General features: G+C 49.4%; 1 protein-coding gene across 1 annotated transcript in view; it reads left to right on the top strand.

Moving 5' to 3' along the window:
* SMCHD1 (structural maintenance of chromosomes flexible hinge domain containing 1) overlaps positions 1 to 21,624 on the top strand; it is a 2,274,803-nt gene that overhangs the window by 695,552 nt on the left and 1,557,627 nt on the right. Inside the window, exon 20 of the mRNA XM_086965602.1 lies at positions 16,811 to 16,955. Coding sequence (XP_086821728.1) covers positions 16,811 to 16,955 — 145 coding nt within the window. The remainder of the gene's footprint in view (positions 1 to 16,810; positions 16,956 to 21,624) is intronic.

The raw sequence follows: 21,624 nt of genomic DNA, 5'->3' as shown, positions 1-21,624 counted from the left end.
AGCGGGCTACTTGGCAAGTCAATGGGGGAAAGAGGTGCCGATGGCTCTCCCCCGCCCAGTGCCGCTCGCCCATCGCCTCCCCGGGCGCTGGCTCCACCCCCCTGCTGGGTGTCTGGACTCCCTCATCCCGGACCTCCCGACCTCCAAGTGCGAGGGTCCGGACATCAAAGCACGCCAGCCCTATAACTGGGGCAGCTCCAGAGCAGGAAGCCAGTTGTATCTTGGAGTCGAGAGACGTAAAGAGGAACTCATCCTGGACGGACTACTGGCGCTGCCGTAGCTCTGTCCTGTGCACCATCATCCTGCCTGTTGGCGCTGCCACAGCCGTCGTAACCTACAGTCTTCATCGTCGTCGGGACCTGCTGGCGTGGCCGCGGACCGTTGTAACCGTCATCTTTCACCGGGACCTGCAGGCTCCGCCGCGGACCGTCATCTTTCCTTCATCCATCTCGGGACCTGCTTGGCTCCGCCACGGCCCGATCATCTCGAACGCCGAGCTCGAGGATTGAGAGCTATTTTGTACTCATTGGTAACTAAGACTGTCCCGCTACCCCTTTCCTCAGCCAAAGACTTGAATCGAGGGGACCCCTGAGTCCAGACCTCCTTGTATCATACCATCGTAACCTAAGAATTGCATATAAAGTCTCGTTAACCTTCCGTCTTGTGTGGTGTCCGTCTGTGGGGGGGAAGTTGCTTGTCTGTACAGTCGTTGGGGACGGCTCTCCCCGGAGACCTCTCCCCGTAATCTCGGCCGACCCTCCCGGTCCGTCTAACAGTCAACTAAGCAATCCCTCACCCTAAGGGTATCTGAGGGTCTCCACCAAAGGGAATCTCTACCTGTGGTGTGTTTTGGCAAAGTAAAAGGCTGGTGTTGGGATGGAGTACTGAAGTGTGACTCCACTAATGTTGGGCTCAACTTCCTCCAATCACTATCCACCATATATGCCTTTCTTTCCAGGACTGAGTTGCAGTGTGCTCTCAGGGTCAACCTCTGGCTACCTAAAGCTGGAGGCCGGGTCCCTCTGTTTGGCTTACTGGAGGGACAGGTCAGGTTTGGGGCCCTTAGGTCCCAGGTTTGGCTGTGCCCAACAGTGTCCATCGGTGGGAGGTCCCTAACTAAGTTTAAGGGGGATCCCTCAGGAGTTTGTTTTATTGTCACTTGGCTAGGACTACTAGCTTCAGTGCCCTTAATCTGCTGATTGGGGAGTTCTTTTGGACAGGGGGGGGGCTTTGGGGTCCACCACTGGCCTCCCTGAACTCTACAGCCCTGGGCTGACTGTGGCAGGGTAGAGAGGGGCAGGTTACCTGCTCCAGACTGGGTCCCACCTTGGAAGGGTCCACTGACATCAGGGGTTCTGCCAGGCTAGGCCTGACTACCTCTGGGGCAGTTTCTTCACAAGGGGTCAGATCAGTTCCCTGAGGAGGCTGATCCTTTCCTAAAGTCTGGTGGGAGGGAGTTTCTCTTCCTCCTCAATGCTCTCTGTCTGAGTGGAGTGATCCATAGTTTCAGGCTTCACAACACTATTATCTGTCTGAGTTTGAGCTGTGGCCATCACAACTCCACCAACCTTTTCAGGAAGGGACTCAGTTTGGGTATGGGCTGTTACCATCACAGCCTTGCCAACCTGTTCAGGGGGGAATCTGTCTGAGATTGGGCTGTGACTGGCACAGCCCTCCTGACCTGTTCAGGGAGGACATCTTGGACTGAGGCTGTGGCTATCACTGCCCCACTAACCTTACCATGGGGGTTTACCATTTTAGAATGGATTTCTTGCTCTACCTCAGCCCAGGCTGAGATCTAAATCATTCCCCAGTAGGCACTCTACAGGCAAGTTTGATGACACTGCCACTCTCTTGGGACCAGTGACACCTCCCCAGCTGAGATTGAGCACTGCCATGGGATGTTCTCTCTGCACTCCATCAATGTTGGTCACCTGGTATGTGGCTCCAGGTATAAGTTGCCTTTAGGAGACTAGGCTCTCTAATAATTATATTATACAATCCTGTGTAATCAGTAACCTTACTTCCCAGTAGCCAGCCTTCTAGAGCCTTAGTGGCACAATCAACAAAGTCAGTCCAATCCTGAGATTGAGTTTTCTGGGTGTCTCTGAACATCAACCTGTACTGTTCAGTTGTTAAGCCAAACCCATAAATCAGTGTATTCTTCAGGACTTGGTAATTGTTAGCATCCTCAGCTCTAGTAGTGAAGAGCTTATCTCTACCTTTACCTTCAAAGGAGAGCCACAGTATAGCTGCCCACTGACTCTGGGGGATGCACTGGACAGTGCAGGCCCTCTCCAGAGCAGTCATCCATTTGTGGATGTCATCCCCTTGCTTAAAGGGGGCACTTTTTTACTCAGGTGTCTAGTATCAAAACTCCTGTCTTTATCTCGAGGGATAATGCTGCCACCAGTGGGGTCTACCCCACTCAATTTCTGCTCTCTGGCAAAAGCAAGTCTTTCTTTGGCAAGGGCAAGTTTTTCCCTCTCAATCCTCAGATTGACTTCCCTCATCTTAGCTTCATGCTCTCTTCTCTGAGGGGATGTCATCCCTCCCTGAGAAGGTGCCTGAGAGACATGGGTGTGAATAGAGCTGTTAGAGCCTCTGGAGTGAGACCTAACTCGTCTATTCCCAAGGTTAAGCCTGCTTGAGGATAGGCCTGGGGCTCCCCCAGTTCCACTCTCATGTATGCTTAAGTTGGCCCTGGTAAGTCTGCTGACACCTCCCTGACCATGGTTTGCCTCACCATCAGATGAGTCTCCATCTCCCTCCACTTCATCAGTTTCAGGGAGATTAGAGTCCTCCTCTACTGGGGGTATGGTTCCCTCTGTAGGGTCAGATGGGCATGGATTAGAAGCCCTTCTGGCATCAAATGTCTCTAAGAGACCTATCAGAAAAGGAATTGTAGGGTTAGAACCCTGTTTTAGTTTCCTGGAGGTACACAATTGTCTCATCTCCTGGAAGCTTGGAAGCTAAGGGCTGAATATCTTGACATGACCTGTGGAGGGTCAATATCACCAAGGGGAGCCACTGTGTTCTCTCCTGTGATAGACATGCTTTTCTAGTGAGGTGTAAGTGGTGCACTTACCTACACTATGGGTTTACCTACTGATCCCTTGCTAAGAGTTGTAGTCAGGGTGTGCTACTCCCTTTCTACTACAACAGCTGGTTCAGTAGAACTCAGAGTATTTCTAAGCTTGTTATATGTACCTATGGTACCTTATGTGATCTTTCAAATGATTTCTCAAGATTATATTTGGTAAAAACAGCAAGCTCAAATCCCAACCGCTGCACACCAATGTGAGAAGTTGGTCTGATAGATGATACTCACTAGTTCTAGTGATCACCTTGTATCAGTCCAAACAACCCTTATGGTGATTGGTTGTAAGTCAACCTTATAGACCAGCTATCCTAGTGGTAGCATGGACAAAGCAGTCTTAGGCTAAACTCTTTTGGCATGTGAAGCCAGCTGTTTTACCACATATAACCCCTTGAATACCAAGTGAAAGGACACCACACAGGTTGTTATGAAAATAGACAAGTATTTATTAACTAACATGCACCTCTGAACTCTTTATGAGATCAGAGGGCTAAGACATGACAAACTCTTAGGAAAAATACGTTCAAGTTGCACAATTTACAATGGTGCCCTAGGGGCACGACAAACCATATACTAAGTAAGTGGAATGTGAAAGTCGATTATAGGAATGGAGCTGTCCAGAGGCTGTAGGATCGCTGGGACCACGCTATACTAACTGTAGGTAGGTAATAGGAGGCCCACGGAACGCGTGTGCAGAGTGTGAACTCACACGTGAGATGCGTAACAGTGTTTATGGACAGTACAGTTCAAGAAAAAGGTGAGTACAGACAATCCTGACTAGGTAGAACTAAAACGACTGTGGAACTGGACACTAGGAGAGTCAAGCTACCCTTGAGCACCAAAATGCTTGTGTTACCTCACCCACAGGCTGCGGGTGCATAGGTGCCAAGTCGTGTCGGGTTCTGGCGTTGAAGTCTATGGAGCCTGGAAGAAAAGATGCTGCAGGCGATCAGGAGGAAGATGTCCGGTGTGATCCAAGGGTAGATCAGTGAAGAGAAGAACCTGAAAGCAGAGGGGACAATGTTCAAAGTCACTAGCCAGTGACTGGAGTGGAACCAGGAGTGGAACCAGATGTCGTTGTCGCGATCAGGTGAAGGTGGACACTTGTCTCTGCAGCCACGTGGACCAGGTGGTGTCTTCGTCGACCAGGATGGAGGCACAAGCTGTCCCACGCAGGCTCTCGCTGTCGGCGGTGTCGGAGTCGGAGTCAACAGGCCTTGGCAAAGGCAACCCACGCGGTGAGTGGAAACGGCGTCTGGAGTGGACCAGGAGGGTCCGGGGTGCTCCTCTTTCGGAAGGGAGCAAGGGCCAGTCTGGAGCAACCAGACCAGCAGCGAAGATTTCGGAGTTCGTCGTCTAGGAGGTCACTAGCCAGCCGGCAAGTGACCAGACAATGCGTCGAGCAGCAAACAGGCAGAAGGGCCTCACGCAGATCTCGTGGATGCTGGAGGGCCGGTCTTCGGTGCAGGAGCTGCTCTGGGTCGTGGGCTTCTCAGTCCCCAAAGCACTTGGACGAGGATGCCTCTGAAGTCGTGCTGGAGCGAAGTGCAGTTTCTTCAAGATGGCCGGTCCCGCGTGTCTCGTCGCACCCACGGATCTCAGCTGAGCTTCAGATGTAGAAAAGGGGGTGGTGATGAACAGAGTGTCTGAATTAAGCAGACCACTCTTACCCAGTCCAAAGATCAGGGCTTGATCCATCACAGTTTTTCAGCTCACTGCACCATCCCAGCTCAGAACTTGGCTATATGCAAATTAGTCTGACCCTGGCCCAGTGCATCATGGGAACAGGGCAGACCAAACTACCAAGCCAATTCTTATACTGGGAAGGAAACAAGCTACCGGGGACCGGTTTCTGGCATTTCAGCCGTCTTCGGCCCGGCTTGCTTGAATCCTGATGGTGCAATGAGCTAGGGACTCACATCTGAGTATACCCTTCCACGCTTATGGTGGACAAAAATGATTCAGAAAAGGGGGTGGTGATGAACAGAGTGTCTGAATTAAGCAGACCACTCTTACCCAGTCCAAAGATCAGGGCTTGATCCATCACCGTTTTTCAGCTCACTGCACCATCCCCGCTCAGAACCTGGCTATATGCAAATCAGTCTGTCCCTGGCCCAGTGCATCATGGGAACAGGGCAGACTAAACTACCAAGCCAGTTCTTCACCAGAAAGGAGACAAGCTACCGGGGACCAGTTTCTGGCATTTCAGCCGTCGTCGACCCATCAGGATTCAAGCAAGCCGGGCCGAAGACGGCTGAAATGCCAGAAACCGGTCCCCGGTAGCTTGTTTCCTTCCCAGTATAAGAATTGGCTTGGTAGTTTAGTCTGCCCTGTTCCCATGATGCACTGGGCCAGGGACAGACTGATTTGCATATAGCCAGGTTCTGAGCTGGGATGGTGCAGTGAGCTAAATAACGGTGATGGATCAAGCCCTGATCTTTGGACTGGGTAAAAGTGGTCGGCTTAATTCAGACACTCTGTTCATCACCACCCCCTTTTCTGAATCGTTTTTGGCCACTATAGGTGTGGCAGGGTATACTCAGACATGAGTCCCTTGCTCACTACACCATCAGGATTCAAGCAAGCCGGGCCGACGACGGCTGAAATGCCAGAAACCGGTCCCTGGTAGCTTGTCTCCTTTCTGGTGAAGAATTGGCTTGGTAGTTTAGTCTGCCCTGTTCCCATGATGCACTGGGCCAGGGACAGACTGATTTGCATATAGCCAGGTTCTGAGCTGGGATGGTGCAGTGAGCTGAATAACGGTGATGGATCAAGCCCTGATCTTTGGACTGGGTAAGAGTGGTCTGCTTAATTCAGACACTCTGTTCATCACCACCCCCTTTTCTGAATCGAGCTTCAGATGTAGGTAGAGGTCGGAGAGGTCTGGGAATCCGGGTCTCGTCGGGCTCTGAAGTCTGGATCCTTGCAGGAAGACGACAAAGGGAAGCCGCTGGACGCTGATGGTGCCTGCTTGAGCAGGGTGGACACTCCTTCCCCACAAGGGAGATTTCTTCAGTCTTCTGTGGAGCAGAACGTCAAAGTCCAGAGTTTCTTCTTGTAAAGTTGTTCAGGATAATCTAATTTGGAATGGGACCAGCTCCTACCTTTATCCGGCTAAAGGGGGCTGTACTACGACTAGGTCCCTCCTCTGGGTGGGACCTGGAAGGGGGGTGGTTACACCCCCTATCCTTTGTCCGGTCTTGCGCCAGCTCTGGGGCTGGAGTGCCCCAGGAACTGGTTTAAACCGGTGTATGCACAGGGACACCTTGTGTGCCCCAGGCATGTCTCATTCCTTTCTGCCCTGTCCTACCTAATACACAAAATCCTGTCTGGGGTAGTGCTAGCATCTCCCAAGGTAGGAAACCCTTTGTCCGAGCCTCCCTCGCTGGAAGGACTCCCAGCAGCAGGAGGTCAGACTTGTGTCTGTGGTGGCAGCATCCATTTTGTGATGCTGAGGCTCGAGTTAACTTTAACCGGGGTTCACAGTTACATACATGTCGTGTCCCTTCATAAGGGTGGAATGCTACCCCCGTCGCCAGAATTGGCGAGGGGGTAGTATTCCAATTTGTATGACACCTTACTCGACATGTTTTGATAATGGTATACCAAAGTTAGCAATAACCGCGAGGATTATAATGCACTTAAGAGTATATGGTATAGCGTTATCATGGAAACAGCTAAAGGACTTGGTTCCGAAAGCTGCAGACAGGCTCAGCTCATGCTAGAGCACCATCTCACATAATTGCAAGCACTCTGCCTTCAGGATTGATAAGGCCTGCCATAGGAGTGACTGATAGGAGGATATGTGTTCATTTTAAGGTTAGATATAGGGATACTATATCTAAAGCAAAGGGTGATTACACCACCTTGCCCCAGCTGATTGATCAGCCAGTTGTGTCAGATTGGGATGACCAGCCAGGGGTGGCATAATACATGCTGCAGCCCCTGGTAGGCCCTGAGTTCACCTATGCCCTGGGTACCTAAGATACACTGCGCAGGGGCTGATAAGGTGACTCAGTATCCAATCAGATATGTTCCTATAGTACATAGAATCCATTTTACAGAGAGAGCAGTGGGCCTGGGGTCCTGAATAGCAGGGCCCCAGGTCAACTAAGTCGAAAAACCAGCAAAACACCAGGCAAAAAGTTGGGGGGCAACCTTAGTCAAATATCCACCTACCTACAACCGCCACCTCCAAACGCCTCCAGTCCGGAGGGAGCATGTCATTTTCCCGGGCCTCCTCCACCACTGCCCGATAGTAAGGGGCCAGCTGCGTATTATAGCGTCTAAAAAATTCACTCGGGAACCCATTAGGCCCGGGAGCCTTTCCAGAATTAAGCTCTCCCAGGGCCGTGCCCAGCTCTTTGTCAGTTAAGGGAAGCTCCAGTAGGTAACGCACTCCATCTGACACCGCTTTCGGCGGCAGGTCGGTTAAGAATTTATCGACGGTGGTCGCTGGCAAGCACTCTCGGGGGGTATAGAGATCTACGTAGTAGGTAGCGAAACTCTGTGCTATAGTGAAAGGGTCAGTGATCTGTATCCCCTTCTTGTCCAGCAGACCCGGAAGGGCCTGGGCTTGGAAGGTGCCCTGGCAAATCCGATGGAGCAGCTTTCTTGACTTGTCCCCCCGTTGGTATACCCTGCTACGTGTCGCCAGCCAAACTTTGCGGGCTTTGTCCATCAGGAGGGCGGCACAAGACTGTTGGGTCTGAAGTAGATGTCTCACAAACTACCCCCCCCCCCCCCTTCCTCCTGTGTCCGGCATTCAAGTGCCTCTATGGTGGCCTCCCCCCAAGTCAACTCCTCCCTGCGAGCCGCTGCGCACCAGGATATATCCACGCCACGTAGAGTAGGCTTCAGAGCCTCCTACATTTTCCCAATGCTTGACACCGACCCCTCATTTGAGGTGCAGTATTGAGCAATGGCCTCCCTCATGTGTGTACTCTACTCGTCATTCTGTAGGTGCCTGTTAGAAATTGGATCCCTGGCTGGCCAGGGCTTGCGCCAAAGTCAGTCAGAGACCACCACTCCTAAGTCAGAGCAAGGGAGTTACACGCCAAGATAACCCCTGCTCACCCTCCAGGTAACGTGGCGCGAGCAGCAAGGCTAAACTTGGAGGTGATGTTGCTGGGGTGCGTGCGCAAATACTTAACTCGCAACACCCAAGGCCCACCACAAAGGATACTCCACACAAGGTTATATATAAAAATAGCCTTTGTATTACACCAAAACACATTACATAAAAACACACACTTTACAATGTGCCAACAGGCACGGGCAGAATTTACAGGGGATATGTACAAGACGGGGCCACATGGACCACTGTCAGGAATCAGCACTTTTAGAACTTAGAATGCAATACTTGTAGGCCTAGAACTTAGAACATAGAGCCTAACGGACAGTACCTTCCGTCCTGGTTGCTTGGGATAATGCGAGTGATCTCCTTAGTAGGCTTGAGCAAGCGGCCGGCTAGCTACAAGCGTCTGTCTGGGGCGACCAATGTGTGCAGCTCAGAGGAGGAGGGGGAGGCAGGATGCGGGCGGCCCAGCGAAGCGGCGCGGCTCAGGGGAGAGCGGCGCGGCTCGAGGCTTGGACGGGCGGCCGGGCACGAGCTGCCGAGGGGAGTCAGCGAGGCACACTTCAGCGAGGCCCCAGTGGCCCAGGGAGATCAGACAAGTCCCAGCAATTTGTCAGGGAAGGCACAATAGAGTCCACTGGTCCTGGGACTCTGGACAGGGGGCGAGCTCAGTATCAAGCCCTTGGAGATAGTTAAACACCAAATAATCATGTAGCACACAACCAGTAACTACTGGTACCAGGTAAGCACCACCTACGCAACCCTAACCACCTTAGGAGAGGTCACGCAGGGAACCAGGACCTCACTAGCAACACCTGTACTAGGAGAAAACAACCACCTAAGTATCACAATACCTGTAGGGGTATAGGCATATCACACATGATGTATCAGAACACATTCAGAGGTGTAGAGGAGGAAAACACATGATGCAGAACCACAAATTCAGAGGTGTAAGGAACAAGGCACATGATGCATCTACAACACATTCAGAGGTGCAGTAAAGAACACTTCGCAGAAATCACATTAACACAGAACTTACATCAAAAGTCCAGGGTCCAGGTTGCGCCACTGCGCCAAAACCTAAACGTGGCAGCTGCCCACTACTTGCTGGGCCGCTGGAGGCAGGGACAGAACAGGGCCTAAACGCTGCAGCTGGCACTAAGTGCTGCGCAGCTGGGGAAGGCCAAGGTAGGGATGAAGGAGTGCGCCTCACTCCTAAAGTCTAGAGTACATGTCCCTAAAAGAGAGAACCTAAACGGTGCAGCTGCCCACTACTTGCTGGGCAGCTGTAGATCAGCAAAAACTGCGCCAGGGCTCTCACTAGCCCTCTTGGAGAAGGACTGCACAAAAGGTTGGAGCCCTCTGGCTCGGAAGGAACAACAGTGCATTGGAGCCCTCTGGCTCTAGAATCAACTCCCTCCTAAACTCCTCATGCCCCCAGAAGGTGGCTTTACATAAGGGTATCCCTGGGGGAGCCACGGGGCTCTAGAGAACAACTATGCCCCAAACTGGGATATCACCGACCCCTGAGGACCCTACTGGGCCCTTTTAGAAAATGTCCCCCAATCGTTGGAGCCTTCTAGGCTCTGGGCAATATTATTAATAACACGTTGGGGCGGCCCACTGCCATCCGGGGCCGGCCTGAAGGTACCCCTGATGCTGCACTATATACCGGCACAAAAACACACCCGGAACCCTCAGAACACTCACCGGGTCGATCATCTCTGGCGGCTCCTGCTTGGGCTCGGTGCAGGCCAGCGGGGTCTTCTGTCACCGGGGCTCCCTCCACCGCAGGGGAGCCCCGCAACACTGGTGCTCGGTTCTGTTGGCGGCCCCGGGGCTCTCCCTAACTCACGGGAGCCCCGGGCCGCGGTAGGCCATGACTCGGCCGACTTTTGCTTCCCTCTTCTTCGTGGCGGCTTGCGGGGCTCTCCCTGGCCATGGGAGCCCCACCTTACCAGTCGCCCTGCTTCACCCGGCCCCCCATCTCGAGGCCGGGACTTTAGGAATGGAGCCTGCGAGGCTCCTGGCTCAAGCTACCTCGGGGCAGCTCCCCCAATCAGCGAGCGGCCGCGGGCGGGACTTCCTTTCCAAACCGGAAGTCCCGCCCAGAGTCAGTCACAACAGTGCCTGATTTCCTGTGTTCGGCGCGAGGGCTGTGGCGGTGATTCCTGGGGCAATAATGAGGGGTGGGCACCGTCGAAGTCCATAATAAACGTAGAAACGGGGTGGGCACCCGTTAGGGCACCTTTAAACAGGGGTGGCACCCTTGAATTAAAAATCACGAGAATCGGGCATAAGGCAGGTAGGCTTCTGCGATTAAAATAATTAATAAGCGGGGCAGGAGTCATGGGAGAATCCCTCCCCAGGGGATTCCCTCGCAAAGGGGGCCCCCAGGCAAAGGAGCACAGCGTTCCCAGGCACCAGAGGTGCATAGAAACCCCAGCCCAAAGGGAAAGAACAGCGCAGGGACAGTCCTAGGGCAAGAAAAAGTCCTCCAGTCCCCCAGGCAAGGCAGAGGGGTCACAGGAACTCCTCCAGCAATTCCAGGTATCCAGGGGCTGGGCAGGGCCCAGGGAGGCAAGTCTTCCCCTGGGCCCAAGCAGCAGCACGCTCCTGGTAGATTCCAGTCAGCAAACAAGATCCTTTTAGAAGAGGTCACAGCCTCTTTTTATACATGAAATTCCTTTGTCTAAAGGTGCAGGGAGGGGGAAGAACCAGTCGCAGCTGGTCTGGGAGCACCCTGGATGTGCTCAGCCCTCACTCTATTCACTGGCAGGGGTAGGGACATTAGAGACACCACAGGGGGCGGAGCCAGCATTGTGTGGGGAAGCCCAGCCCTATTCAGGACCCAAGTGCACTCCTCCCCAGCCATCAGCATGCTAATCTCACACTCCCCACCGGGCAGACCCATCCAGCCTTCCTGGATCCAGGCTCACCAGCCAGCTCCACCCAACCACACACCAGGCATATTTTACACTAATATGCCAACTCCTAGAAGTGGCACTTCCTCACAAGACACAATCATGCCACATACATCATTGCGAAGCATTCAATCACACGAGTTCGCACATACCAAACTCGAGCATGCACACCTCACGCATCAGGAACTACCAGGGACACATACATTCCCCATGCATTCCTATGGGAGGGCAGGCCAATCTCACACACGCACTCAGGGAGCGCACGCACTTTACACTGCGCCACAGTGTCAAAGTGTGCAAAGACCAGAAATCACTAAAATTCAAGGCAAAAAGTTCAGGGGTGAACCTGCCAGAAGGGCCAAGTCCAACAGTGCCACACTGAGAGGCGCCACCTAAAGGGTTGTCGCCCCCGGCCCATATATAGCTCAAGGGACACCAGGGAGTGATCTGAGAGGCCACGGGGTAGGATCTCTGCCAACGCCACTTGGTAGGATCTCAGCCAACGCCACTCTACTAACCATCGCCCGGGCAATAAAAAGGTAGTCGAGCCTGGTTTTTTGAACCTTGGAGAGGTACGTGTACTCCCGCCTGTCACCGTGAGCCCGCCGCCACACATCCAGCCAGTCAAGACTAGTCACCAGTGAGTTTAATTTCGTGGGATGTCCCCTCCCCGGGCCACCCGCACCCCCACTCCTATCCCTGGCCAGGTCCATAACATTGTTCCAGTCTCCGCCCACCACAGAGAACACATCCCGTATATCCGCCTATAGGGCCAATAACTTCTCCACAAGAGACCACTGCAAGGGGGGAAGCATACACACAACCCAGAAGCAAGGGGACCTCCCCAATTTTGCCCCGGATGAGCAGATACCGTCCCTGAACGTCGGTCCTCTTCTGCGCGTGCATATATGGGACCCTGCGATGGACGAAAATCGCCACCCCCCCCCCGGAGCCCCTTGTAAACCCTGCATGGAAGACTTGTTGGTACCCATATCGCTGTAAGGCGAGTGTCTTCGTTCCCATGAGGTGTGTTCCCTGCAACATAAGAACATCGGCTCTAGCCCTCTTTGCCTGATGTAGAATAGCCCCCCCATTTAATTTTGTCCAGGGCCCCTCGCACATTCCAGCTAATAATACAGAGAGTACCTGGGGCCCCCGATCTCTATGAGGCGCGCTAGCCATAGGGGAGGGAACCTGTCCATATCATTGAGAAAGTACCACGGCTACGTGTGCATACAGAGTTATGAACCCAAAGCGGAAGTGCGACTCAGAACTTTAAACTACCCCCCCCCCCAACAAACCCCCCACCCCATACCTCAAAAACGCTGAAGTATCTCTTGCGGCGGGCCGAGTACCCGAACCCCAACAGGGGAGCAAGCACCGCCCCATCCAATGGATCCCCAACTTACAGCCCATGTTCCTCGGTTATGACCCTGACCAGCCCGAGACCGGCAGGGGACCAGCCCACTCTAAGATTCCCCCGACAAGTATACATCAGAGTACATGATGAGCCAAAGAGACTGCCACTGCGCTAACCCATCCCCGAATGTCAAGGTTCCAAAGTTTGGCGCCCAGGAGTAGGGCCGCCCAGCGGAGGCCCCGCAAGACAAGGAGCGCCTCCGGGAATGTGACCGCCTATTGCCCCTCTGCTGCTGTCCTTTGGGACCCTTCTGGGCCGCCTCACTGAAGGAGGAGTCCGACTCTCTGCTGGGTGGCGTGTGGGACCTCACTCACACTGTCTCATCTGTCCATTGAAAGACCTCCTCCAGGGTGTCAAAGAAGTGGGTGCGGGATCGGTATACCACCCGGAAGCGAGAAGGATACAAGAGGGCATATGGGAGTTTAAGTTCCCTCAGGCGGGCCTTCGCGGCCATGAACGATTGGCGTTGTTGCTGCACTTGTCGCATATAGACAGGAAAGATTAAGATGCGCTCATTGTCGTAGAGCAGAGGTTCCTTGGCTCGGGCCTGCTTCAATATGGCATCACGGTCTAAGTAGTTCAGGAGCTTTGCTATCACTGGCCGACGGCGAGCCCCAGGCGGTGGTTTCTGCATGAGCGCCCGGTGGGCCTGCTCCACAACGAAATATCTCAATATAGCGTCCTGCGGGAGCCAACTTTCCAACACTGCGTGAGGAAGTGCTCCATGTTACCTGCCTCACAGCCTTCCGGAAATCCCACGAATCTCAGGTTATTACATTGGGCTCGCTCCTCTGCGTCTTCCACGCGGAGCGCCAGACCCTTCTGAATCGTTTCCATATTCGTCATTTTCAGTATTGTGACATCGTCCTCCACTCCAGAGATACTGGTCTCCGCTGATGCGAGATACTGCGTTGCGAAGATCTTGCCGCAGCAGCATTACATCTGACCCCACTGCCCCGATTTTGGCATCTGGCATGTCCCTGGATTGGGTGAGGGCCGCCATGAGGGATGCGAGGTCCGGGATAGCCTCCGGTTGACCCCCGGCAGCTCCTGCCCTTGCTCCTGGACCGGTGAATTTGTCAATTGGCCCATGTTTAGTGGAACCGCTCCCCTTGTCTCTCGTCATAGCTGCCCCTGGGGTCCTCCCGCAGATCCAGATGAAGATGGGCTAAGTTTCAAGTGCGGATGCACAAGGCTCGATTGGTCGGCTCCGAGGGTCCAATTTCTCCAAGGGCCCCGTACAGTGTGTACAGTGTCCGGGGATGGGGCCAGGCCCAAGCGTGCAGCCAGCTGAGTGCCACCACTAAGCACAGTGATCTTCAACTGTCCGAGTTGTACGGCCAGGGCGGCCCCCAAAGCAGGTGTCTCAGGGCAGGGGGAGAAGGCCCTCAATCGCACCCCCCACGCAGCCTGGCCGCAAGGTGCGCCGCCTACCTCTGGCTGAAGCCCAGTGGATGATGGGGCACCCCCTGTGGCAGTCCGTCTCTACTCCCACTCCAAGTGACTCCACTCCTGACCGCAGCGCTCGTTGCACTCCCTCTCTCCTCACCTCCGCGGCCCGGCACGGCCGCCACGCAGTCTTCCGCAGACCCTCTCAGGCAGCGCCACGGGACTAAGGTGGAGCAGCTGACACTCCGCTCCCCCACGATGTCACCCCGGCCTCCTGGGCTAGAACACACACGAGCGGGCGGGGCCAAGTTCCTGCAGGCCACCGCCGTGGGTGCCCGCAAAGCTGGAGGGGGTCCAATGCCAACTGCGTAGTTCACTGCCACGCAGCCCCGCCGTGCCCAAAGTCTGCACCTCGGCCTGAGCTGATGGGAGAGGAAAGGATGGGGGAGGAGCACACTCCGCAGCTACCTCGGCGTCCGCGTTGTCTATTCCCCCACTGCTGAGAAGCGCCCCTGGATTCAGGGAGCCAGGCCACCGCCGCAGCCCCTGCCTCGCAGCATTCCTCCTCACTGGTGCTGCTCACTCCGTACGCTGAGCGGTCCCTGGGCACCACGCCGCCAGTCTCCCCGCGTGGCCCCAAGACCGCAGGACTGCAGGTGATCGTCTCTCCCAACGCCGGCTCCCGCAGTCACTCGGTCCACCAATCAGTCGTCACCACCTGCGGGTGGGGCTCGGTGAAGTGCACAGCCCTCAATGTCCTCCGGAGATCTTCACGCGACACCCCGGTTCCTCCTCAGCCGCGAGGCTCCGTCCAATATGCGGCACGATCTCGCCGCCAAAAGCGTGTGTGAGCGCCACTAAATCCCGTCGAGTGTCCGCTGGGGTGAGTCTGCGCAGCGGCAGCTCCTTCCAGATTACTGGGGGTCAGGGGGAACCAGGATAAATGAAGGATAAAAGACTGGCTGGACGGAGCTCTCCTAACACACGTCCGCCATAATGGCAAGTAAGGCCCCGCCCCCCCACCGAATTTTTAAAAAAATCTATATGTAGTTTTATGGCCGTGTTGCCTTTGTTTTATGTCGCTTTTATGACTTTTGTGTCAAAATAAAGCTTGTGATGATGATGATAAGGCAAATATTACAATGATCGTTTACTTTATTGAAAAACATAAACACTTACTTGGAATCATACATTAAACATGATTGAACTTTATCCATGGTGAATAAGTGTAAAACACCTAGGACAGCAAGAGTAAAACCACATTAATATAAAAGATCTAGATCTACATAATTGTGTGTACTTAATGTTTATGCAGTGTAGGAGCTCTACTATACCGGTCATAAATGTTACATCACTTGACAGAGCCATGCTCTCAAACTTCTCTTGATCTATTTGCCAACAGCAAAGATAAAGACAACTGTAGCAATGGGGTTTTATTTACATCACTGTGGTGCCTCACAACCGTTATGTATATGGTAGTTCATTTAAACTGACTACAACAACTTCCTTCCTATAACCAACACACATGTGACAGTTCCTAAGGAACTGGTCAGTTGATTTTTCTTTACCAGTTCAATACATAAATTCAGCATTTACCAACCGAATTTCTAATGGAAGCAGTCATGAAGTGGAGTCACCTTATAATTGTCAGCCCTTTAGGAAAAATAAAATTAAAATTGCATCAGCAAAAAGCATTTTTGGTATATGAAAGCCAAGGATCCTAGGTGCATTGAACCATACATTTAGTCGGTGTGCCTTCATATCCTTGTAAACAGACTTTGCATAGAAAGAGCCAGCACGTAGCCCCCTCTTGACTCCCTGGTTAATATTAAAATGCCCTCTCTGCTTTGTGTTCCATATCTCATCTCACATGACCACATGAGCGCTCCTGCTGAAAGAAAAAAAAGATACAAAATGTAGTCAGTCAGTTCTTTATGCAGACAATCATAACTACAGTAGAATTCGCTCTACTGTGTCAAAGGGTTATTTGAAACTGATAACAATGTGAAAGATTTTGCCCTGCCATAATTTAGGGTACTTCACAATAATCCTGAACTTACACAAGGCTTGATCCATGATTCTGCAATTGATCCTCCCTGTGTTATTGCATTTGCCATTGCCATAAAGCCTGTCCCCTAGTTTCCATTTTTGCTTCAACACAGCCTCATGGAACTTCCCATAGTTTGGGTTTCAGTCGCCTGGTCTGCTTCTCTGATACTTAATGGGCAAAAGTACTTGTGAAGTCATTGAAAAGATAGTGCGTACACATTAGGTTTCTGCTTTTTGGGAGGGATAAATGCCACTGAAATGGTTTAACTAAACCTGACAAGATATAAGAGTCAATGATGTTTAGGTCATTTCAGAAATACGTTCTGAATTACATTAATCATGAAACAGAGTTTGTCAATGCAGCAACAGATTTTCATTAGAACCAGATGTGCTTCTCAAAGTCATTTTTAACTCTTATTACTGTCCCTTTTGTAATATTTCATCACTGTCATCTAGGCACGTCATAAAAACTTAAATTGTGGAATTATCATTATTTAGTTTAAGGGAATTGAACAGACGTGGCACCTGCTGATGTGCCAATGATGATTGGCCTTGTCCCAGACTTGGTAAGTAGGTCATAAGCTTGCCAGTGATGTCTTTGTAAGCTGAATAGTTTTGTTCTCCAGTCCACTGGAAGAAAGTTTTTGCAAGATGCATGAAACATGGCTCTTATTAAGCATTTTATAACTCTGAGACTCATTGAAAATGTGTTCACAAAACCTCGGAATAGAATTCTGGATGCAGTGGTGAATGTCATCGGCTTAAAATAATCTGCTTATATATATCCATCAATCTTTTGGTAGTAATGTATTTGCACCAGGTTTAACATTTTTCATTTCTTTTCCTTTCAGAGGGTAAACCTGTTAAGTTTACAGTTGGTCTCTTGGATCCTCCTTTTCGTGTTGGAGTGCCATTCAGTGTTCCTTTGGACTTGTCGGATGAGTTTGGTCATTGTACTAAACCCATAACTGATATAAAACCAGTTCTTGAAGCAAGGTAAACCAAAACAAATATTGTTTTTTTACTTTGTTGGCTTGCAGACTAACTGAACAAATACTTCTTTAGTGCAAGAGCTTCAAAAATTGACGGCAACTAAATTAAGTGGAACAGTGACATATGTGAAGGTATGGGTATTCAATATACAATGCAGAATACAAATTAAATGAATACCTGCATCCCTCGTATTACAACTCTCCCTCTTCTCAGAATTGTTTTTATTGGCAGGCTTCATTTTTTACCATGTCTTCACATGGGGGAGTATTTTTCCCAAGCAAACAACAAGAGAGTAAGGGTATAGGTGTTCACTCTCTTACCCCTAGTTCTACTATTAATAAACAACAGGAGAGTGCCACGACTAAAATCCACAGAACCTCACAAGGAATTGTGTGAGTGGTAGACAAAAAACAAGTGAGAAAAGGTGATTTTTCCCACCATATCTCTGTACTTTGCCTTCTTTTAAAGTAATGCTTATTGTGCTTACCTCTTGCAGGCTAAAAGTCTCCAGAAGTACTTTTGTTTAGTGCACCCTTTTATTCTGTCTGGGTATATCTTGAGTAATAAAAGATATACTTTTAATACTTTTTATAAAAATTTGACACAGACGTTCTTAAAAAAGGAAAAACAACCGCAACCCAGTGGGCAAGTTGTTATTTAGTGGTGGATATAGACACATCTGAATTGTTTACAATTTGATGGGCCAATCATTTCAAGCTTTTGAGAAAGCAAGACACCAAAGTATAGTTTGAGGCTAGCCAAGAGACAGGAACCCGTCACTCTAAATATTCCATGTACAAATTTGTAGATAAGTTTCTGCAGCAAAGAAAACACCATAGGATAATGAGAGAAACGTTCTGTCACAGGAATTTGGTATACAGAACAAAACTGAATAATTCAATGGTCATTTATTTCCTCAAAGGCACTTAAGTTCTCAAAGGCACTAGAGGTATATTTCATACAGTCTTAACATTTACAAAGCACAAGTTCTGTGAAGTAGTTAAAGTTTCAGTTCCTTGTCTTTGTAGCCTGGAAACAGCCAACGCGCGTTTTTTCACCACCGTGACTTCCTTAAGGCTTGTATAATGGTAGGAAATGAGCCTGGGAACATGTTCCAATTGAGGCTCTTAAGTCTCGAACTACTGAAGATCCTTTGTCAAAGCTAGTGGCAGACAAGCTTGTGATTTAATTGAGCCTGGAAATTTTTTCCAAGTGAGACTCCAAAATCTCGAACTACTGGAGATCCATTTGTCAAAGCTAGCGACGGACGGGCTATAGAAACGTATTCTTTAGGTAGCAAATCTTCTCTTTACAGATCCTGAATTGTTTCCAGTGAATTTTTCTGAACTCTGAGTTTTATATTTAAAAGACTGTTTGAACTGGGAGAATCACGAGTTGACAGAGTATCTGCTGCCTAGCTTACATTCGATCTCAAACCCCAGTGTCCAGGATAGTACAAGACAAGAAAAGAACTGGCAGCACGGAAACGCGCGTTGGCTGTTTCCGTGCTACAAAGACAAGGAACTGAAACTTTAACTACATCACAGAACTTGTGATTTGTAAATGTTAAGACTGTATGAAATATAACTCTAGTGCCTTTGAGAACTTAAGTGCCTTTGAGGAAATAAATCCCCATTGAATTATTCAGTTTTGTTTTGTATACCAAATTCCTGTGACAGAACGTTTCTCTCATTATCCTATGGTGTTTTCTTTGCTGCAGAAACTTATCTACAAATTTGTACATTAAATATTTAGAGTGCTGGGTTCCTGTCTCTTGTGTATTTTGAACAAGTCATTTTTTGCCTTGTTCTAATCGATTCTCTGGGTAGTGGGGTATCTTACCCTGAGTGGCACCTACCAGAATTGATGAAATGTGAAGAGGTAACAGCCAATTTGTACCTATATCTGATAACACCTTCCTTGAAGTGCAACACTATATCCACCACTACCTTTTGTGTTTTTGTGACTTATTTTCTACCCTTCATTGTTCTAAGCTGCGTGGTCAGAAATCTGGATCCTACAGTGTGCACCTTGTGGCTTCTAGGGCATAAAGCAGAAAAATGTCTAAGTATTTCTAGTTTTAAGTGCTTGGTTTGTCAATGTCTTATCTAAGGTTGTACACTACAATTGCTATGGAATCTGAGGCGTGCCATTAAAATTGGTTAGCCTTGGTTACGTCTGTTCTCCAGATGACGCACAACCTGTTATCTTATTTGGAGCACTTTTCCATCTTAGGGAAGAGGTTTCCTCTTGACACAGTGCACGTTACCTCTTTCTTATCAGCATCTTCTCAATTTAAGGAATTTACAATACAAATTGCCTTTATCAGGAAACAGCTTACTCTACTCATTTGAGGATAGCTGTTTACACCATTGCTAGCAACCCCAAAAGATTGGCTTTCCCTGTCTTATATTTGCTAGTAAAGAATATAAAAGTTTTTAAGTCCTAGCAGAGAGAAAGTGTATTAGAAGTTTTCCTTAGACCAGCAGATACAGATTTCCTTCTAACAGGCTGGAATTACACAAGATGCCTTTGTTCCTAACTAATTCCCTTTGGGATCTCTCCCCCTTCTAGGCCTAGGTGAATTTTAAACAAACATAGGCAAAAGCAAATTGTGAGGTTTCCACTTGTTTGGAGGCATGTGGACACTGCTGCCCGAGGAATCATTCATGTGATCATCAGACTTCATACAACTCCTTGTCTCTGAAGCACCTTCTAGTTCTTTCTATAGATAGTTCTCTCTATAGATTGCTACACAGGTACAAAACCTTGAAATTTCAGCAGGCACCACGAAAGCAGTTTGTTTGATACTGTACTTCCTTATAAAAGTTCACCAACTCTTATTACCGATCTAGTGTTTAAGTGGAGTTAGGACCAGAAGTAGTTAGGAAAGGGAAAGCCTGCAACATCATCTCGCTTTGCATTTGTTTGTACCCATATCAATGTGCTGTAACAGTACTTGTGCTAATTGTGCCTCCTCTGCTGTCTTGAACCCAATGTCTTAAGACATTTAGAAGACTCTTCAGTGGTATTTCCTCAGTGGTATTCTGCATACACAGTTGATGGGGACACAACTTGAACTAGTGGTGTGACACAAGCATATATTTTAATTCAACATTTTTATTCATAATTCTCCCAATGCAATGTGCATGTCTTTTCTGTTGCTCAAGCTTAACTGTGCATAGGGCAGAGCTGTCACACAGGCTGGCTGATTGTGAGGTCAAATTTGTCACAGTCAGACTGAACTTGTGAGTGCTGGACGACATTTTTTGTGTGCATTTGTGGCATAATCTGGCATATGAGATCAACCCTATGCATACCTTCCTGTTCTTTCCTCCCTGTTTTTGCATCTTCCTGTGTGCGGTATAGTATTCATTTTCTGCCTTTGTATTGCTGTTTGACTTACAATTCTTTGCTTTTCTCTGGCGTCTTTTTCCTTCTGTGTATAAAGGAAGAGTGTGGGCATTCTGGTAGGTTTGACCCTTACCTGTGAAGGTAAAGTACTGATTCTTTCTATGAATCATTATGCTAAGTCTCTTCTGTTTCTCTGGTAAGACTCCTTGGAGGCTCTAAAGATTATAAAAAGGTTACAGATAGAAGAGAAAATAAAAGTATTCTAAAAATGTATTTCTTGAGCAAAAAATACAAATAGTGCACTTGGTTTTAGAGAAGGCAGTTAGGTAGAGAGACTACACCTCTTGCTGAACTTAATTGTGGTACATGACTGCTGTGGAGTTATTATTGGCATTTACATGCATAGAAATAGTCGGCCCACTGTTCGATTCTGTGGCACTACCTATTAAGATTTGTTCATTTAAATTGTTTTAGACTATTTTAACAAGGTCTGTTAATTGTATGACATTTGCAATTGGTACAGCTTCTGACAGATACTTCTTCCTGCAGATTTCTCACCTCTGAAATATTCTATGGTGCCAGACTGGATCCTTACAAATTACAAAAGATCTCCGATGCCAGGAGGGCCATTCATATCCATCTCTGCATTTGGTAGTACCCCAAACATATTATTGGAGAATAGACCTGTGATCTGACATAAGTTCCCTTTTTTTCTGAACCCTCCATTGCAGATATTTGAGCGGCATTCCCTGTACATTTTTTATACACAAGTTAGCTTTATTCAATGCTAGGACAGATGTCTCCGCCTAAAAATTCTAACTTCAAACTCTGTCTTTTTTCTCAATGGACTAATGTCCATGTCAAATTCTCAGAAGGTCTTTTGTGCTTTGGACCTAAGGATGATTTGCAGTCTTGCAACCAACATGAGGTCATACACTTGAATGACATTAAGGAGCTCTTTATTGTGCAAGCACTCAAAGAGCACCTGGCTTGGTGTCTTCAGTGCACCAAGTCCCATTTAAACTCCAAATCCTCCCTTCCTGGAATTAATTGAAGGAGAATATGAAACTCAAGAATTGGTGCAGTCGAGACAATTCCATACCCAGTTGCCATTCTCACTGATGCTTGTTTCCCATGCTACAACTCCGCTTCAGCAACTGAGTCTTCCTTTAAGCCAGAGTAGGTTGAAGTCATCCTGGGTAAGAGTTCGCTTTGGCCCTTATGCCTACGCCGAATCTACCTAAGGTGTTCTGGTAGTTTCCGGTGTCCGGCAGTGATCGAGCACAGGTCATGACACCTTCCCAAGCCATTTTGATGC

Source organism: Lissotriton vulgaris, chromosome 4_1 (genome assembly GCF_964263255.1).
Source record: "Lissotriton vulgaris chromosome 4_1, aLisVul1.2, whole genome shotgun sequence".
NCBI classification, from domain to species: Eukaryota; Metazoa; Chordata; class Amphibia; order Caudata; family Salamandridae; genus Lissotriton; species Lissotriton vulgaris.
The sequence above is the reverse complement of the archived record's forward strand: the minus strand, read 5'-3'. Positions and strand labels throughout refer to the sequence as shown.